Genomic DNA, 14,488 nt, shown 5'->3' with positions numbered 1-14,488 from the left:
GATTTATATGAATAAGATTTAATTTCAATATTCTATTGTGAGGCATACTATCAATTTTTATATTTTCCCTCACATAAAGACTCCTTTAATGCTCTGAGATGCCAGCTATGTACTAATTATAAATTTTCTTTTTCATTTAAATGTGTTTCTTGTATTAAGAAATATGTGTCTCAAGGATGCAGATAAAAAACCTTCTAGGTTATTTTGGTAAGGAGAGCCCTCTGCCAACTGCGTCTGGGAATTGATAATACTGGTTTGTACTTTTTATAATATTGAATAAATTGAGATGTGGCCGTTCTAGCTTCTTCTGAAGCATCAAACAGAAGTGAAGTTTCCCATGTGCCACCTCATTCTTTCTTATGAAAAAGCTAAGATTGGCAAGGTCAAATGCCCGGGGAAAACAGAACAAAAAAAAACAGCACTAATATTGTGTTTTATTCCTGTACAAATATGGGGTGAAGAGGAACACACAAAGGTTGGGAGGGCAAAATAGGTATACATGAGATGAGAAACCAAATGCAAGACTGTGAGTATCACAGAGTAATCCTCAAAGGACCAGAGATAGTTGTGGTCAAGAAGCAGGCAGCCAGCAGCCCTCATCTAGAAAAGGAAACCAGGATAGAGCAAAGATGAAGTCCACATAGAATCCCTGGAGCAGAGAGAGGTCCAGATGTGAATAGGAGGTAAGAAGACTCCAGTAATGGTAAATATCATTATGTCTCCAGTAATGGTAAATATCATTATGTCTGAGCTTGCACCTGGAAGAAGGAGAGTCTGGATCTCCATCAGAAGGATGTAGTTTCTTGTGTGAAACAGATTTTTTATTTATTTAGTTTATATGTGTGACAGGTATGAGACAGGGTGCATATGGTCCAAGGAGATGAACCCAAGCAGAATTAACAGTTTGGGGAGCAGGGCTGAGTGTCCTCAAAAAAAGGGTGATGGGCTGATTGCCTGTGGTTTGGTGGAGTGATGACTTTGCTGGGTGAGCAACACTAGATGCTGTTCAGTCAGTGGTTTTTTTCAGCCTTGCACCCACACATCATTTATTGATGAAAATCACTATATCCGTTCCTCAGGCTCATACCATGTAACTATTTTCTACAGAATGTTATGGCAGGTTTACACGAGCTTAGAAAGGAGTTCGTGGGAGAAAGATATCTATCAAGTACTATTAAATACAGTACTACCATTCCCGGGGAAGAAAGTCCCTGAACAGGGGTGACCAGAGGATCAATAGGTATTCTACAGCAGTATCATGAAGTATCACAATACATAGCTTGTTTTCCACCCCTGTTCTTAAAGAACTGATAATTCCTGGTCTTGAGTGTAATCTGCATTTTTACTCTTCATACACTTGAGAGGCACTTGCCTCTCAAATGAGTTTGTTTCAACAAAAGAGGAAACTGAGGAAAAGTGTAGAGCAAGGGCAATAAAAGGTGCTGGCTGCACACATTCCTTCAAGGTGCCTAAGCACCACAGCAACCAGGCAGATAATTACAGTACAAAATATTCTGTTGGAACTCATTTCATGCTTTGTTTGCTAAAATCTGTAGGCATCTCCATGATAATTTGAGCCAACCGGAATGAGAAATGTCATTAGTGTTAAAAATGCTAGCAGTGCTAGACTCTGCTCCCACATTTCTACCTTAACCACCATCCCACACCCTTTCTCTTTTTTATCCCTTTTAAACAGACTTACCATAAAGTGAAAATGCAGTAAGATGAGCTCCTGAAGCTTGAATCTCTAGGTAGAGAAAGATGCATGTCACCACATTGGAAAGGTCAGCTTAAATGCATATAAGCAGCTAAAATAAAAGCAGACTTCTGGTCTTTCTAAGCAAACAGAGGCAAATCATATAGTGTTAAAGCATTTGCTAATTGTACAGAAAGTCTAGGTTTATAAATAAAAAGATTGTTATTTATGCTGTAGCAGCAAGAGTCTTAAGTGTTTGGTTTTCTGCTTTATACAACAGGAAGTGAAATAAAACTGGAGTTGAAGTTCTTATCATCTACCTTCAGGGACCTGTGAAAAAACAGTGCAAACAGAGCAAGAGGCATTAGCCAGTGAGGCTGGTCTGTTTGTCCCTACAATAAATACTTCACTAGTGAATGTTTGTAATTTTTTTTTCATTTGTATAAGGACAGAGACAGTAATTTAGACAAGCAAGATTTTTCACATTTCTAAGAAATGTGAAATCAATATTTTTGTGGTTTGACTTGGGATAAAAGCTCCTGACTGCCAAAACTTCACTGTTAGTGAGGTTAGACGCAATGTGCACCATGCAAACAGCTCTCCTTGGGCCATACTGTCTTGACCGTCAGTTCTGATGAACATAAGAATTGCCATTTTGTTCAGTGAAACCATGTGAGCAAAAAGGTATTTGGCCTGTGTAGCAAGCCAGGAAGATTCATAGAACAATTTAAACCAACTGTAGCACCTCCGCACATAGCTTTTCTTTTAAAGACTTCATGTAGAGCATATTTCATGATAATTCTGTGAGATTTCCACATGTTCAGCCCATTTTGCTTATAGAGTAAGAACAGCTTTAACTTTTTTCATTTGACTCGAACTAGTAGCAATGACCTCTACAGCCCTGTGAGAATCTCTCCATGTACAAATCACTTGAGCTTCTTTGTCCTTCTGCCACCTGGTGTGTTTCTCCATCTGTCCTAAGTCACAGGGCAGAATCATCTCTTCTTGCATTGGCACAATGACTAACACAGTTGGATGGAAACAAGACAAACAGGTTATCATCTCTCAGGGCCTTGAGGGCACTAACAGGCCGTAATTGCCCTGACCAGCCTCAAGCAAGGCCTCCACCCACATCCTCTGCTAGTAGGTGCCAGGAGCTCCGTCTAAATTCAGGCCTGGACATCTATCCTAGTCTAAGCTACGCTGTAGGTGCTGCTCTCTCTAGTCCTAGACTGTAATTCAGGGTTGAGCAGTAGCACTGTGGCTGGTAGTAAAGCAGCTAATGAAGCTGCTAATGAGATGCTGTCCCTGGCTGAATGTATTGCTTGCCAGGATCATATACAAAGGAAGTCATGCAGCTAGATGTCACATGGAAATGTCCTGTCACCTCATTTTTCCTTTCCCCCTTCCAAAATAGGATGCATTGCAAGACTGTAGATTTTTTTAAATGAGCAAAGGTAAACTAATTATGGCAATAAAGCAAGATAAAATAAACTAAGAAACAGCACATTTGCGCCTAAGGTGGTTGTTCCCTATGCTGTTGGGGCTGTGTCTGCGCAGGATCCGTCTCCAGTTTCAACAACACATTTTGCTGTTTTCTAAAATCAGCTGCAGTTTATTCTGAAGAGATGTAGTCTGAACTCTGTAAGGCAAAAAGTGAGACACACTGACATCTGGTGCACGAGACTGCACATACACTCCCAGAATTAAAATCTGTGCCATCGCAGGCAGCAATGACCGGGGATGGAGGGTGACAAGGCACCTGGGGTTTCTCGAGAGAATAAAGTTGGTTGCAGAGATGTATATTTATATTGTAGGTGCATATTTATACATAGAATAACTATGCCAGACATAACAGCATCCCCTATATTAAAACATAAAGAATGAGAATCTTTTTTCCTCTGTGTTCATGAGAAATTGCAGATTCATTTTCAGATATATTTTTAGCAGATATATGTTCCCAATAGATTTAGTCACCTGGTTGACAAGATTGCTTGTATCTATTTTGGCAAGTCTCTGAACTATGTTTCAGTCAAGCAGCTGGGGTGTTTCTTGCCTATAAAGACCAGGGCTGGAACGTGAAACACACAGTAAGGATCATGTAATCGGCGTGTGCAGTTGTAACAAGATTTCATTGTTTTCATCCTTGAGAGGGACATAGAGGGATTTGGGGGACATGCTGGGGTATTGATTCCATGAGACCCTTGACATGCAAGCTTCAGACATCTTCATCATCCCATGGCATAGGGTTCTGCAATTTAGCTGTGTCATAAAAGAGCAATTGCCATTTTTCACCTGCTTTGATAGGCTTGTCAAATTTAAAAGCCCCTTGCATGAAAGGTTTGTGCTATGAGCTTTCCTGGCTTGTTTAGAATTCAGGTGGAGAATGAACACATACAACTGCCATATATAAGAGAAGAAATACTGGCAGATCCTCTTTTTGAAACCTAAGGCTGGGAAGAGAAATACCCAGCAAGGTGAAAATACTTGAGGGACCAAGGCTTGCAACATTGGTTTGCTGTGTGGGAAGAGGACCTGTTGAGAGGCTGTCCATCCTGCACCTCACAGCAGTTCTTGGGACAATTTAACTCACTGACTCACTCCCAAATTCTGCCTTCAAAGAGGCTATGTTATTCCAATCTAGAACGGAACAGCAACTTAGCAAAAATGCAGTGTGGTTAATTTAAGAACAGGATCCAGAGCAAAATGGTCAGCAGTCCAAAACATTGGTGTGCACACACCTTGTGATTTTAGCTTACACTTAATATATACAATAAAGTAGAACTGACAGACACTCCTTATTGCCTAAACCACCATATAGAAAACTTCAAAGTATTTATCTGAACATTTCAGGATCACTTTGCTGATCAGGGAAAGATCAGAAGATGCATAGATCAGAAGGCTGTCATAATTATTATATTTATTCATATTTAACAGGAACTTAAGAGACATTAGGTAACAAGCTTGAGGCACAAAGCATGTCTACTTCTAAACCTCAGAAGTCTGAAATCAGAACTCTTCCCTGACTTTGTTCCAAGTTTATTTCCTTTAACCTAATTTCTGAAGAACCTGCGAGAGTTAAAGGCTTAACAGCACAGAGACATCAAATCTGACTTTTCATTATTTTGGTTGCTAAACTAAAACAGATCCTCCTGTGTAGAAAGGTATAAAATCCATGGTATAAAATTCATCTGATTCTTTTATAGATGAATGCCACATTCCAAATTCATAAGAAATTTCCTATAGTAGAAACTCCTGTGTTCCTTGCTCTTAAAAACACACAAAAACTCACCCATATGCTGAAGTTATGCAGTGTCATTCTGCAGGCAATTGTAATAATTTTTTTATGAGCTCAATATTGGACAAATTATTAGAAGAAACCCTCACTAATGACCATAAGATATACTGATGATGCCTTACCTCCAAGAACCCTGAACTGCAAATTCACTGGAGTGCTGTAGAACTGCGGTGCATGCTTGTTCTGTTTTCTTTTTCCATAATTATCTCATACTGGCCACTTTTACAGACAGGTGGAGAACTAGATAGGATTTTGGAAAGGCTGCTTTTGATTAAAACCCCTTCTAACACACCTATTAGCTCAAATATCCAAAATCAAATATATATATATATCTACAAACAACATTCTACAGGAGCTTTCAGGGCTCTCTCTTCAGTTACACATGGGGATCACACACAAGCAGAAAAGGCCCAGCAGCAAATTTTAGGCCCGGGGTCAGGTTATTTCAACAACCTTCCCACCAACCCTGGAGCACCACCAACCCAGTGACCAATCCCAGAGAAGGGCGCTCCCTAATCTTCACCAGGTGCCCTCTACATCCCCACAGCTCTTTACCTTCATCAGGTGATCCTTATTAACCTTTCATATATATTCCCATAATGGTTGGCCTCAGATAACCTTTTATCCATCAAGCAATCTGATTATTGTTTTCATCCTTGGCCATATCAACCTTTCTTCCTATATATTCCTATAGTTATACATCAAAGAGCACATGGAAGTTTCAAGTCAAGAATGGGCTATGGAGACTTACAGATCCTTTAACCTGTTCTCACGTCACCAGAGCTGCTTTGTATCTGATTGTGGTCAGCTCACCCACTTGTTCAAGAGACAAAATCATTTCAATACTTGTGCCTTTTTAAAATTGATTTGCAAATACGAATGACACTGGGAGAAGTGCACTCATCTGAATGTGATGGCACGTTCAAGCAGCATTACACTGATCTCAGTGAAGCGATACGTGTGCATTTGTCACCCACAATGTTCTCTGAGGCTACTGCAGTGTGAAAAGGTGTGTAGCTGTGGTAAAAGTAAACACAACTGGATAAAGACAACACAATGCTCAATATGTTTCTGTACAGTTTATTTTACAGGAGATGAGATGAGCACTGTGGTGCATAGGAATATGAAGAACAATATAGGAAAATACAGTTTAACCATATGAAATTCTTTTACACTAAGACAGAAAAATTATGTATAGCAAATGCCTTCAACGTTGAAGGACAAGATCCACAGCTGACATAAATTAGCTTCCATGAAACTTTGCCAGTTTACCCGAGCTGAAGATCTGCCCCAATCTCTTCTGCATTCAGCTTCTTCAGTAAGTGATTCCTTCATATATCTTCACTGAACAAAAGCCATATCATAATTTGCACAATGATCCAATATTTACTAGTAACCCAGACAGAGGTTGCATGGTACATAAACTGTTTAAGGGGTCTATTCAGCCAAAATTTATGGAGAGATATAAAATTTTGGTTAAACATCTTTATAAAGAAGTCATTAGTACTGGCAAAAGACAACTTTCCTGAAAACTTGAAAAGCACTTAGCAAAAGTTACACAAAATGACCAAATAGGCAACTTCATTTTAGTAGAAAACTCTTAGTATATGACTACTGATCAGGTCTGTCTTTGAATCCCTGCTTTTAGGACTGGATTTTTACCTCTGTTTTGGACTGCTGAAAGAAAGGAAACTATTTGTCCAGTAGTAGTACCTGCTTTTTTTTTTTTTTTTAATAATGGTAGATGTTCTTGTCCCTAATGTGTGTTCTTCCCCTGTTGGAGTAACAGAACGGTAAATGGACATGAGAATTTCTTAGGCTCAGCCATCACCTCAAAAATTCCAAAGGAACAAGAGATTTCAGGCCAACATTCCCTAATTTGAAGGACTAGATTGTCACGTCATGCAGATATGAGATCCCCAGAAGCACTAATCAGCTTTACACTTCCAGTACCAAATTTGTTCTAAGCAACTGCTTCAAAGAGGCATTTTTTTTTAAATTAGATTTTTAAAAAGGTCCAAGATGCCCTTTATTCAACTGTTTTTATGTGAAATTCCTTGCTTATTCTGCAGTTACCTCTGTACTGAAGGATATGTCATAAGATTTGGCTAGCAACTCATCTTTAATACAGTTGCTTTTAAAACTACATTCCTAACATTTCCTAATCCATTTTCAGCACTAAGAATTTATGATGCCTGTGCTTGACAGTAAATGATCAGATAAATAAAGATAGTTTTGCTTGATATGTGATTACCCTAAAAGACTGCACAGTGCAGAGCAAGGAGGGAGTGTTGAGAATCCTGCGAGATCTGTGCATCCTGGCTGCTCCTGAGTTTTGGAAATTTATAGGGTGAATCAATGTAATTTATATAGCATGAGGTACAATTTAAAGAGGCACTTTGGGGGCAACTGCTGGCTGAATTTTTGTAGAGTTGCAGTTCAAGCTGTTACCCATTATTTGTGAAACAATGGCCCTGAAAGACTACATGTACTCAAAATCATAGTGCTATCTGCTCGCTGAACCTGAATACAGCAGCTGAAATGCTTTGTTCTGAATTTCCACTGAGTTTGTCTCTTATGATATACCTAAAAATAGTTCAACTTAATGGAAGTTGAAGGAATTAAATTGGAATGTTTCAAATTTATGCTTTTTTTTCCCTGTGATTATTATGTTATTGACTTCAGATATGAATTTTATAGTTTCTGAAAGTTTTTATCAGTGCATGATTGTTAGAATTAGATGCTTAGTTAGACTCAAAAACTTTCAGCCTGAGGAATGCATGAGATTAAAAATTTAAGTCAAATTATTCTATGTTGTTGGTCCCTTCAGAAAAAAAATCTCCAGGAAGAAAGAAGAAACTCCGAATAGCACATATAAAAGTCATTGCACTTTCAAACACAGTGGCTGGCAAGAAAAGAATAGGAATAGGAAAAAAAACTCTTAAAAACCAAGCAGTCTTCACTCTCAGAAAATATCTAAAAGCAGGAAATTTGGTCAGCACATTAAAACATCAGAGATGTTACATGAAAATTGAAAATTAAAGGTCCTGAAAACTGGTGTAGGTCAGTGATGGGAGGTGTGTCTACAGTAACAATGAAAAGGAAAAATCAGAACTGGATGCTACATATTTATGTGAATAAGAGCAGTATGAAATGAAGTGATTATACAGTAATCCCACAGAAAAGTCAAGGACTTGATGTGAGAGAATACATGCAACAGAGAGCTCGCATGCTTGGGGAAACCTGCAAGCCAGGCTTGACACATCTTTTAATACTGTCCTTTGAAACAGTGTTCTTACTGAGCAGGTATGGGATTGCCAACATATCTGACTCTTCTGTCCGGGAACAGACCCCATAGGCTGTGATAGTGCAAAATACTTTGTTTTTGTTATTATTTTTCTTCTCAGAACGGAGCAATAGACTGCTTGCACCACGAAGTTACATCAACTCACCCCAGGGGGCCCTTCAAGGTGCTGTTTGAATTTCTAAGGTGCTTGACAGAGAAAGCCCCAGCTGGGTAAGCAGCGCTCTTCTTCTCGCTGTGTGCAACTGCAGGAACGGACGAGCACAGTCAGTTTTTCCCTTGCCTTGCAAGGTGGATTCTGACATCAGAACCGCAAGAACCAGCACGTCCAAGTTCTAGAACCATGTTCCTGACATAGCCTGAAACAGTGTCTATCACAGAGCTGCTGAAAACTGTATGTATAGCAGCTAGCTCTTATATATTAAAGTGTTTAAGGGTTCTGTTTCTTAAAGTTTAACATTTACTTGAAGCCTAAAGGAAAAAAAAATCATGTAGCCTGATTTTCAAAGTGTCTTATCACCAACACATTCCCTGTTGACTTCCTAGAAACCTGAATACTGAGCCCTTTTAGAGAGCCGGTCAAAAGAACAGTGTCAGTTCCTACTTCAAGATCCTAACTTGCAGCAACTACTTAATGTCTTACATAACAGGGATGAGTTTAAAGATCCTCTGAGAAAGACTGAGCAATAACTACTCCTAATGAGCATTTGCCAGCTTCCTGTGAACGTTTTACAGAAAATTCCTGCTAAGGGGGGGGGAAAAAAAAAGTAAAGAAAAAAAAGGCCAGAAAAAATGGATGATTTTAATACAGCGCACTGACAAAGCACAGGTACACAAACCAAACTGGCATTACACGGTATGGCTGTGAGGTAAAGTGAAAGGGAGGTAATTCTGCAGAATGAAATTGCACGCAGGAATAAAGTACAAGAGAGACAGAGAACACGCCAGAATGCTGCCTTTTCTGCACAAAATAACAACTTCAGTGTTTACTGTAACTGTGCAGCAGGTAGGAATACATCTACCCCTCTGTGGCTCAAGCAGGGCTGCAGAAAGGGAAAAGTATCCCAGAAACAGAACAAGGAGTTTCATAGATCTTTTCATTGCTGTTTCACCTTTTCACACATTTTTTTCTCCATTTTTAAAAGTCTTGAATCTTAAAATATCTCAGTATCAAATAATGCAATAGCATTCCTAGAACAGAATGCTTGAAGATCTTCAAAAGAAGATCTAGATGAAGAAGTGACAAACAAATGTGGGTCAAGGAAGTAAGTGAACGTGGAACAGGTTGGGAATTAGGCCTTTTTGGAAGGTCTTCTATGAAGGAAACTGGAATCCTTCTAGTTATGGAAGAAGAATACATTTGGTCCCTGTGGTAAAATACTCATCATTTTCAGTTCACTTGGGAATTCATCTGGGAAACAGCCAACATCATTGGATCCAGAATTAATTTTCTTACAAAAAAAAGTTGAAAGAAAACCTTGGAAAAAGACTTCAAAGAAGGAGGACTTTCCATTAAGTAAACTGTGCCAGAAGATGGCCTCGAAGATAGCAGGCAGACTGCTATGGAGGATGAATAGCATGTTCTCATTTTGTATAAGGTAGGTGAGGTTACAGTTGCTTAATACCTCACCTCTTCTGGCACCTAAGTCTGGATACCAAAATGAGTCAAAGCAGCCAGAATTCATGAAACCTTCTAGCTTATGTAATAGTAGAAAGTTCTGGTTGAATCAGAGATCACTGGAGAATGAGGCTTGACAGGATAAGACACGTTGCCACAGTATTTTGTAGACAGACTGAGCTCTACAACAAAGGTGGCCTTCTGAATCATAGATGTTTCAACAAAGACCAAAACAAGCAGAACTATTAGATGAGAATCAAAGGCAAATTTCCACTATTGTACTTCTTTATGTGAAAATAAATGACATTAATCAAAAGCTTGCCTTCTGGTCTGTGATCATATAGCCATACCAAGATTTAGGGTAAGTGTGTCAAACAACGAAGAAAGATTGATATAACTAGATGTCTAAAATACCAAAAACTACCATCAGGTGTGTGGAACATGTACAAGAAAAGGTGATCCCTGAGCTCAATACACACTCAGTCTTCTATTTTGTAATTCCTGTCACCCATTTACATTAAAACATCATGATGCTTTGTAAATGTTAGATATTGTAACTGAACATGAAGCTTGATCTTGGTATGGAGAAGCTATTCATGATGAGTTAATATATGAGGAAGGGTTGGGAATAACTGTATTTTTGCAACTCAATGGGTAATAAATGGATGAGGAATTCTTAGCATTGCTTTCTTATGAATGAATAAAAAGAGGATAAAGGATCTATGCTCCACTTCAAAGATGCCACTACCTACTTTAAAGTTGTCCATTCAGAAGCATAGGGTCTTGAGCCTTCCCTTGCTTGTAAGACATCATAATGTTCACAGTCCACTAGAGGATTCATTAAAAAAGGGAACAGACTAACAATGATTCCAAGCAACTGTAGTGTGATATCGCAAGGGGTTTCCATTTAACAGAAATAAGCTTAAAACTAGCTAATATGAACAACAAAACTTCCAACGTTCTCACCAATTACATATTAAAAGTCCTGTAATTCCACCTGTTGTAGAAGTTCTATGTGAGAGTTTGCTCTGTCTGGTGAAGATTAACCATCAGTAAGCAAAAGTTAGGTATAAATGATCTCTTTAGATAATGGATATGAAAAAAAGACACAGCTTCTGTCAAGAGAATTATGTCTGTATGCAAGCTCACCTTCCTATAACATTTCAAATGGACCAAAGACTAGTAGTATTTGGAGCAAAAACCACCAGAAACTACAAATTAGAGAGCAGCATAAAACAGCCCTGAGAGGTATCTGTGCTAATAGACAATATTTCCAGTTCAAAATAGATAAAATAACAAATATCTATGAAAAAGAGAGAAACATAATTGATGACAGAGTATTTCAGATATCTTCTAAGCAGAATACTATATAAAGTGCACAACTGGTTTGGTTTTGCAATCAAGAGTTAAAAAATATTGTGAGGTGTTCTCAAAATTGTTCATCTGAACCACAACACATCCGAGAATACAGGGATTGGGTGAGATTTTAACTCTCTGTTAGCTTTTGGGTGTAGGAGTATTTTGGGGGGTGTTTTTGTTTTTGGCTGGAGTGGGGCTGTGGAAAGAGTGCCTGTCCTCCAAAGTGCATGGCTGAGATAGCAAAAATATGCACCAGTATGCCAAAACATTATTTGTAGTATTAAGAACAGAGACTGTTGGAATAATAAGACTGAAAAGGTCAAATCAGGACAAAATTTCCTGGTTTGAAAAGCAGAAGAGGAGTCCAGGAAATTTTTTAGTTTAAAAGAGCTCAAAGACTCAGCAGTGCTTAGACAAATATTTTATTTATATTGCAAAGGTATTTGAAGGTGCTTAGGAGAGTTTCTGGTTCTAGTGTGCTGGACGCTTCCCACACAGAGAATAAAATTATATAACTGAAGGGCAATTTTGTAGGTGTCAAGTCAAAAAATGAAGAACACCAGAGCACATTGACAGAGTCTTGAACATGCAGTGACTGTGATACTGGAGCTGCAGTTTTGCAGAACCACAGCAGAGCAGGGAGCTAAGGAGATGTTTGCAGGAAGGGACTGGAACATCAGAGATTTCTAGGGACTTTTTTCTCTGAATCTATATTGGCAAGGAAATGGTTGCATAAGAGGGAACAAAATGATAATGCAATGAAATTTGGTTTGAAATAACAAGTCAGAAAAATAATCACTGCAGCAATATTTAGAATATGTTTCAGATAATGCTTCTCTGTGTCTCAGTTTGTAAAAGGGAATATTAATGCTGAACCACCTGGTCACAGCATTTTGAGATTTGTTAATAAAAACATAGGAGTAGGATAAAAGAAAGCAGCAATTCAGTGCCAAGGGGAAAAAAATATATATATTAATAATGAGATGAAGTGCAGCATGATTGTGGATCAAATCAGATAATACAGTTTGGCAAACTGTAGACAAAACAGTAAACACTGAGTAAAGGCCACAGTGGTGAGAATCAAGCTGAATATAAAGCAAGAATCTTGAGAATCTTGCCACCATCTGAAATGCTGAGAATGTATCAAACAGCAACACCCAACAATAAATAACAAATAACAGCGGGAGAAGAAAACAAATGGCTTTGCAAAATGAGTCTCCAAACTACACAACGTTATGTGCCAAGAGTAGAGGTGAATATTTGGCAGTTCACAGTAAGGGCAACAAGGAAAACTCTGAGGCTAAAAATCTGATTGTGCAGAAGGCACCTGTATCTGCATTTGAAGCAATCTAGAATCATGGATACATGGCACGTTTGAAAATCAAGCTATAAAAAGATTAAAACTCACAATCAAGCTAGACAAGAACTCGGCAGTGACTTTTCAATTAAGGGCATCTAAAGGCTGTGATTATTCACCTGAAGGAACCAACAAAGGCCAATTTAAACTTTATATTTAAACAAAATATAAGAAAACTGTCTTTAAGGAATGATAATATGGGAAAACATCCCGCATAAGCAGGAAAAGTTTTGAACATCTTATTTATTTCTTGGTAAATAACCTCTTCCTGCCATTGAGGGCACTCAGACAGCTAATGAGGTAGGTATAGCACAACCAAGTCCTTCTCATAAATAACAGTGATAACACTTTCAACCTTAATAACTATTGGCCTAGAACAAAAATTATGATACTAATGGGCTTATGCATCCCTGAGAGGGAGTACAAAACTGGAAGGACATGAGTCTTCTCTGTTGCCTTTTGCCTTACTTCCTCTTTTGGAAAAGGGTCATCCTTTCATTGCCATGATGGGAAACTGCATTATAAAAAATAAATGCATCCTCACAACACTAACGTGAGAAGTGTTTTTATTATAGATGAGAAGCCAGAAAAGTTAATTGAGGTGCCTATGGCCATGTAAGCAGTCAGTGACAGACCTGGGATTCATGACTTCCTTGCTTCCTGCATCATGTTCAAATAGTTATCTACTTGAGAGCCAGAGGCTCACTGCATGGTTGTTCTAACATAACTATATAAAAAGAGTCATGCAAGGGTTGTAGCACAAAGTCTTTGAAGAATACAGCTCTCTGTACCAGAAAGCAGATTTCTTCTGGAAGCTGCGTGCAATTGGGAACCTCTGGTGGGAAGTACACATCTGGTTTCTTAACCCTGGAATGTTTGGTGCTTAAGGCTTAGCACAATGAGGACCATTTTAATGACTAAATGTAACAGAGATAGCCTGCGCAGGCATAAATTACAAGGTGTCTGGTAGTGGAAAAACCGTCTCTCTGTGCTCTTCTGACTCTTTTTTTAAAAAATAAAAGAATTAGCCTGGTTAATTCAGTGGACCCATCACATATAACTATAGATCAGTCTATATTTCCATGTCCACAGGTCGGATATCTCCAGTTTTGTGTTCTTTTACCCACAGTTCTCTGTCTTTGGCAGGATCCACTTTCCGAAGCAACTGATCCACAAGCTCTACTGTCTAAAAGGTACATAAAAAGAATCAAAATGTCAAACACATGTTTCAGCTAGAAACGGTCATTATTCTACAGTCCTAAGCAGCAACAGGCTGGGGACGCCTACAACATATTTGCAGATGAGTGAGGACCGCATGTACCCAAGAATGGGTTGACAAAACTCAGGTCTCAATGGGAAGCCTAACAGAGGTGAGCAAAAAAAAGGCAGGCTTCTAACATAAAGCAGAGCCAGGGTTCTTATATCAAGCATTGGCCAGTCAGCCTTTGACTCCTGTATTTCAATATATACCTTACATCAAGTCCAATCATATACTATAGTTCAGCAAACATCCCCTGTATCTGAATATTTGAAAAATAGCCTTTTTTTTCATAGATTATACTTCTTCCCCCCATCAGTAAAACTGTGTGTTTATCATCTTCCCCTTTATCACAAAGCCAGTCAGATGAGAATGTGCACCGTTCTGCTCAGATGAGGAGCAGTAAGCTCCAAAAGGAATGAGTAGAAAGCAGACTTACACTTTGGTTGAACATGTCTGTCTCATGCCGCAGCTGTGTGTACTGGCAAAGATGCTGCCGAATCATCTCCACCCTTTCTACTTCTAGTCTCTCAAGCTCCTGAAAAGGGGGGAAAAACAAATCCACATTTTTCCTGCAAACTGAGCTTGAAGGCCTAGA

At 38.7% G+C, this 14,488-nt stretch overlaps 1 protein-coding gene across 2 annotated transcripts in view; it reads right to left on the bottom strand.

The window, feature by feature from the left end:
• Positions 1-12,245: 12,245 nt before the first annotated feature.
• The window catches only part of GAS7 (growth arrest specific 7), an 83,540-nt gene continuing 81,297 nt past the window's right edge, over positions 12,246-14,488 (bottom strand). For both annotated transcript variants that reach the window (XM_088535984.1, XM_088535985.1), the window contains exons 13-14: positions 14,330-14,428; positions 12,246-13,818 (exon numbers count right to left, since the gene is read on the bottom strand). In XM_088535984.1, the coding sequence (XP_088392110.1) occupies positions 13,705-13,818; positions 14,330-14,428 (213 nt within the window). In that variant the 3' untranslated portion in view covers positions 12,246-13,704. The remainder of the gene's footprint in view (positions 13,819-14,329; positions 14,429-14,488) is intronic.

This window comes from Tinamus guttatus, unplaced genomic scaffold (assembly GCF_059628265.1).
Source record: "Tinamus guttatus ecotype Peru unplaced genomic scaffold, ASM5962826v1 Tinamus_guttatus_pri_ptg000649l, whole genome shotgun sequence".
Taxonomy (NCBI): domain Eukaryota; kingdom Metazoa; phylum Chordata; class Aves; order Tinamiformes; family Tinamidae; genus Tinamus; species Tinamus guttatus.
This window is presented reverse-complemented; position numbering and strand designations above follow the sequence as displayed.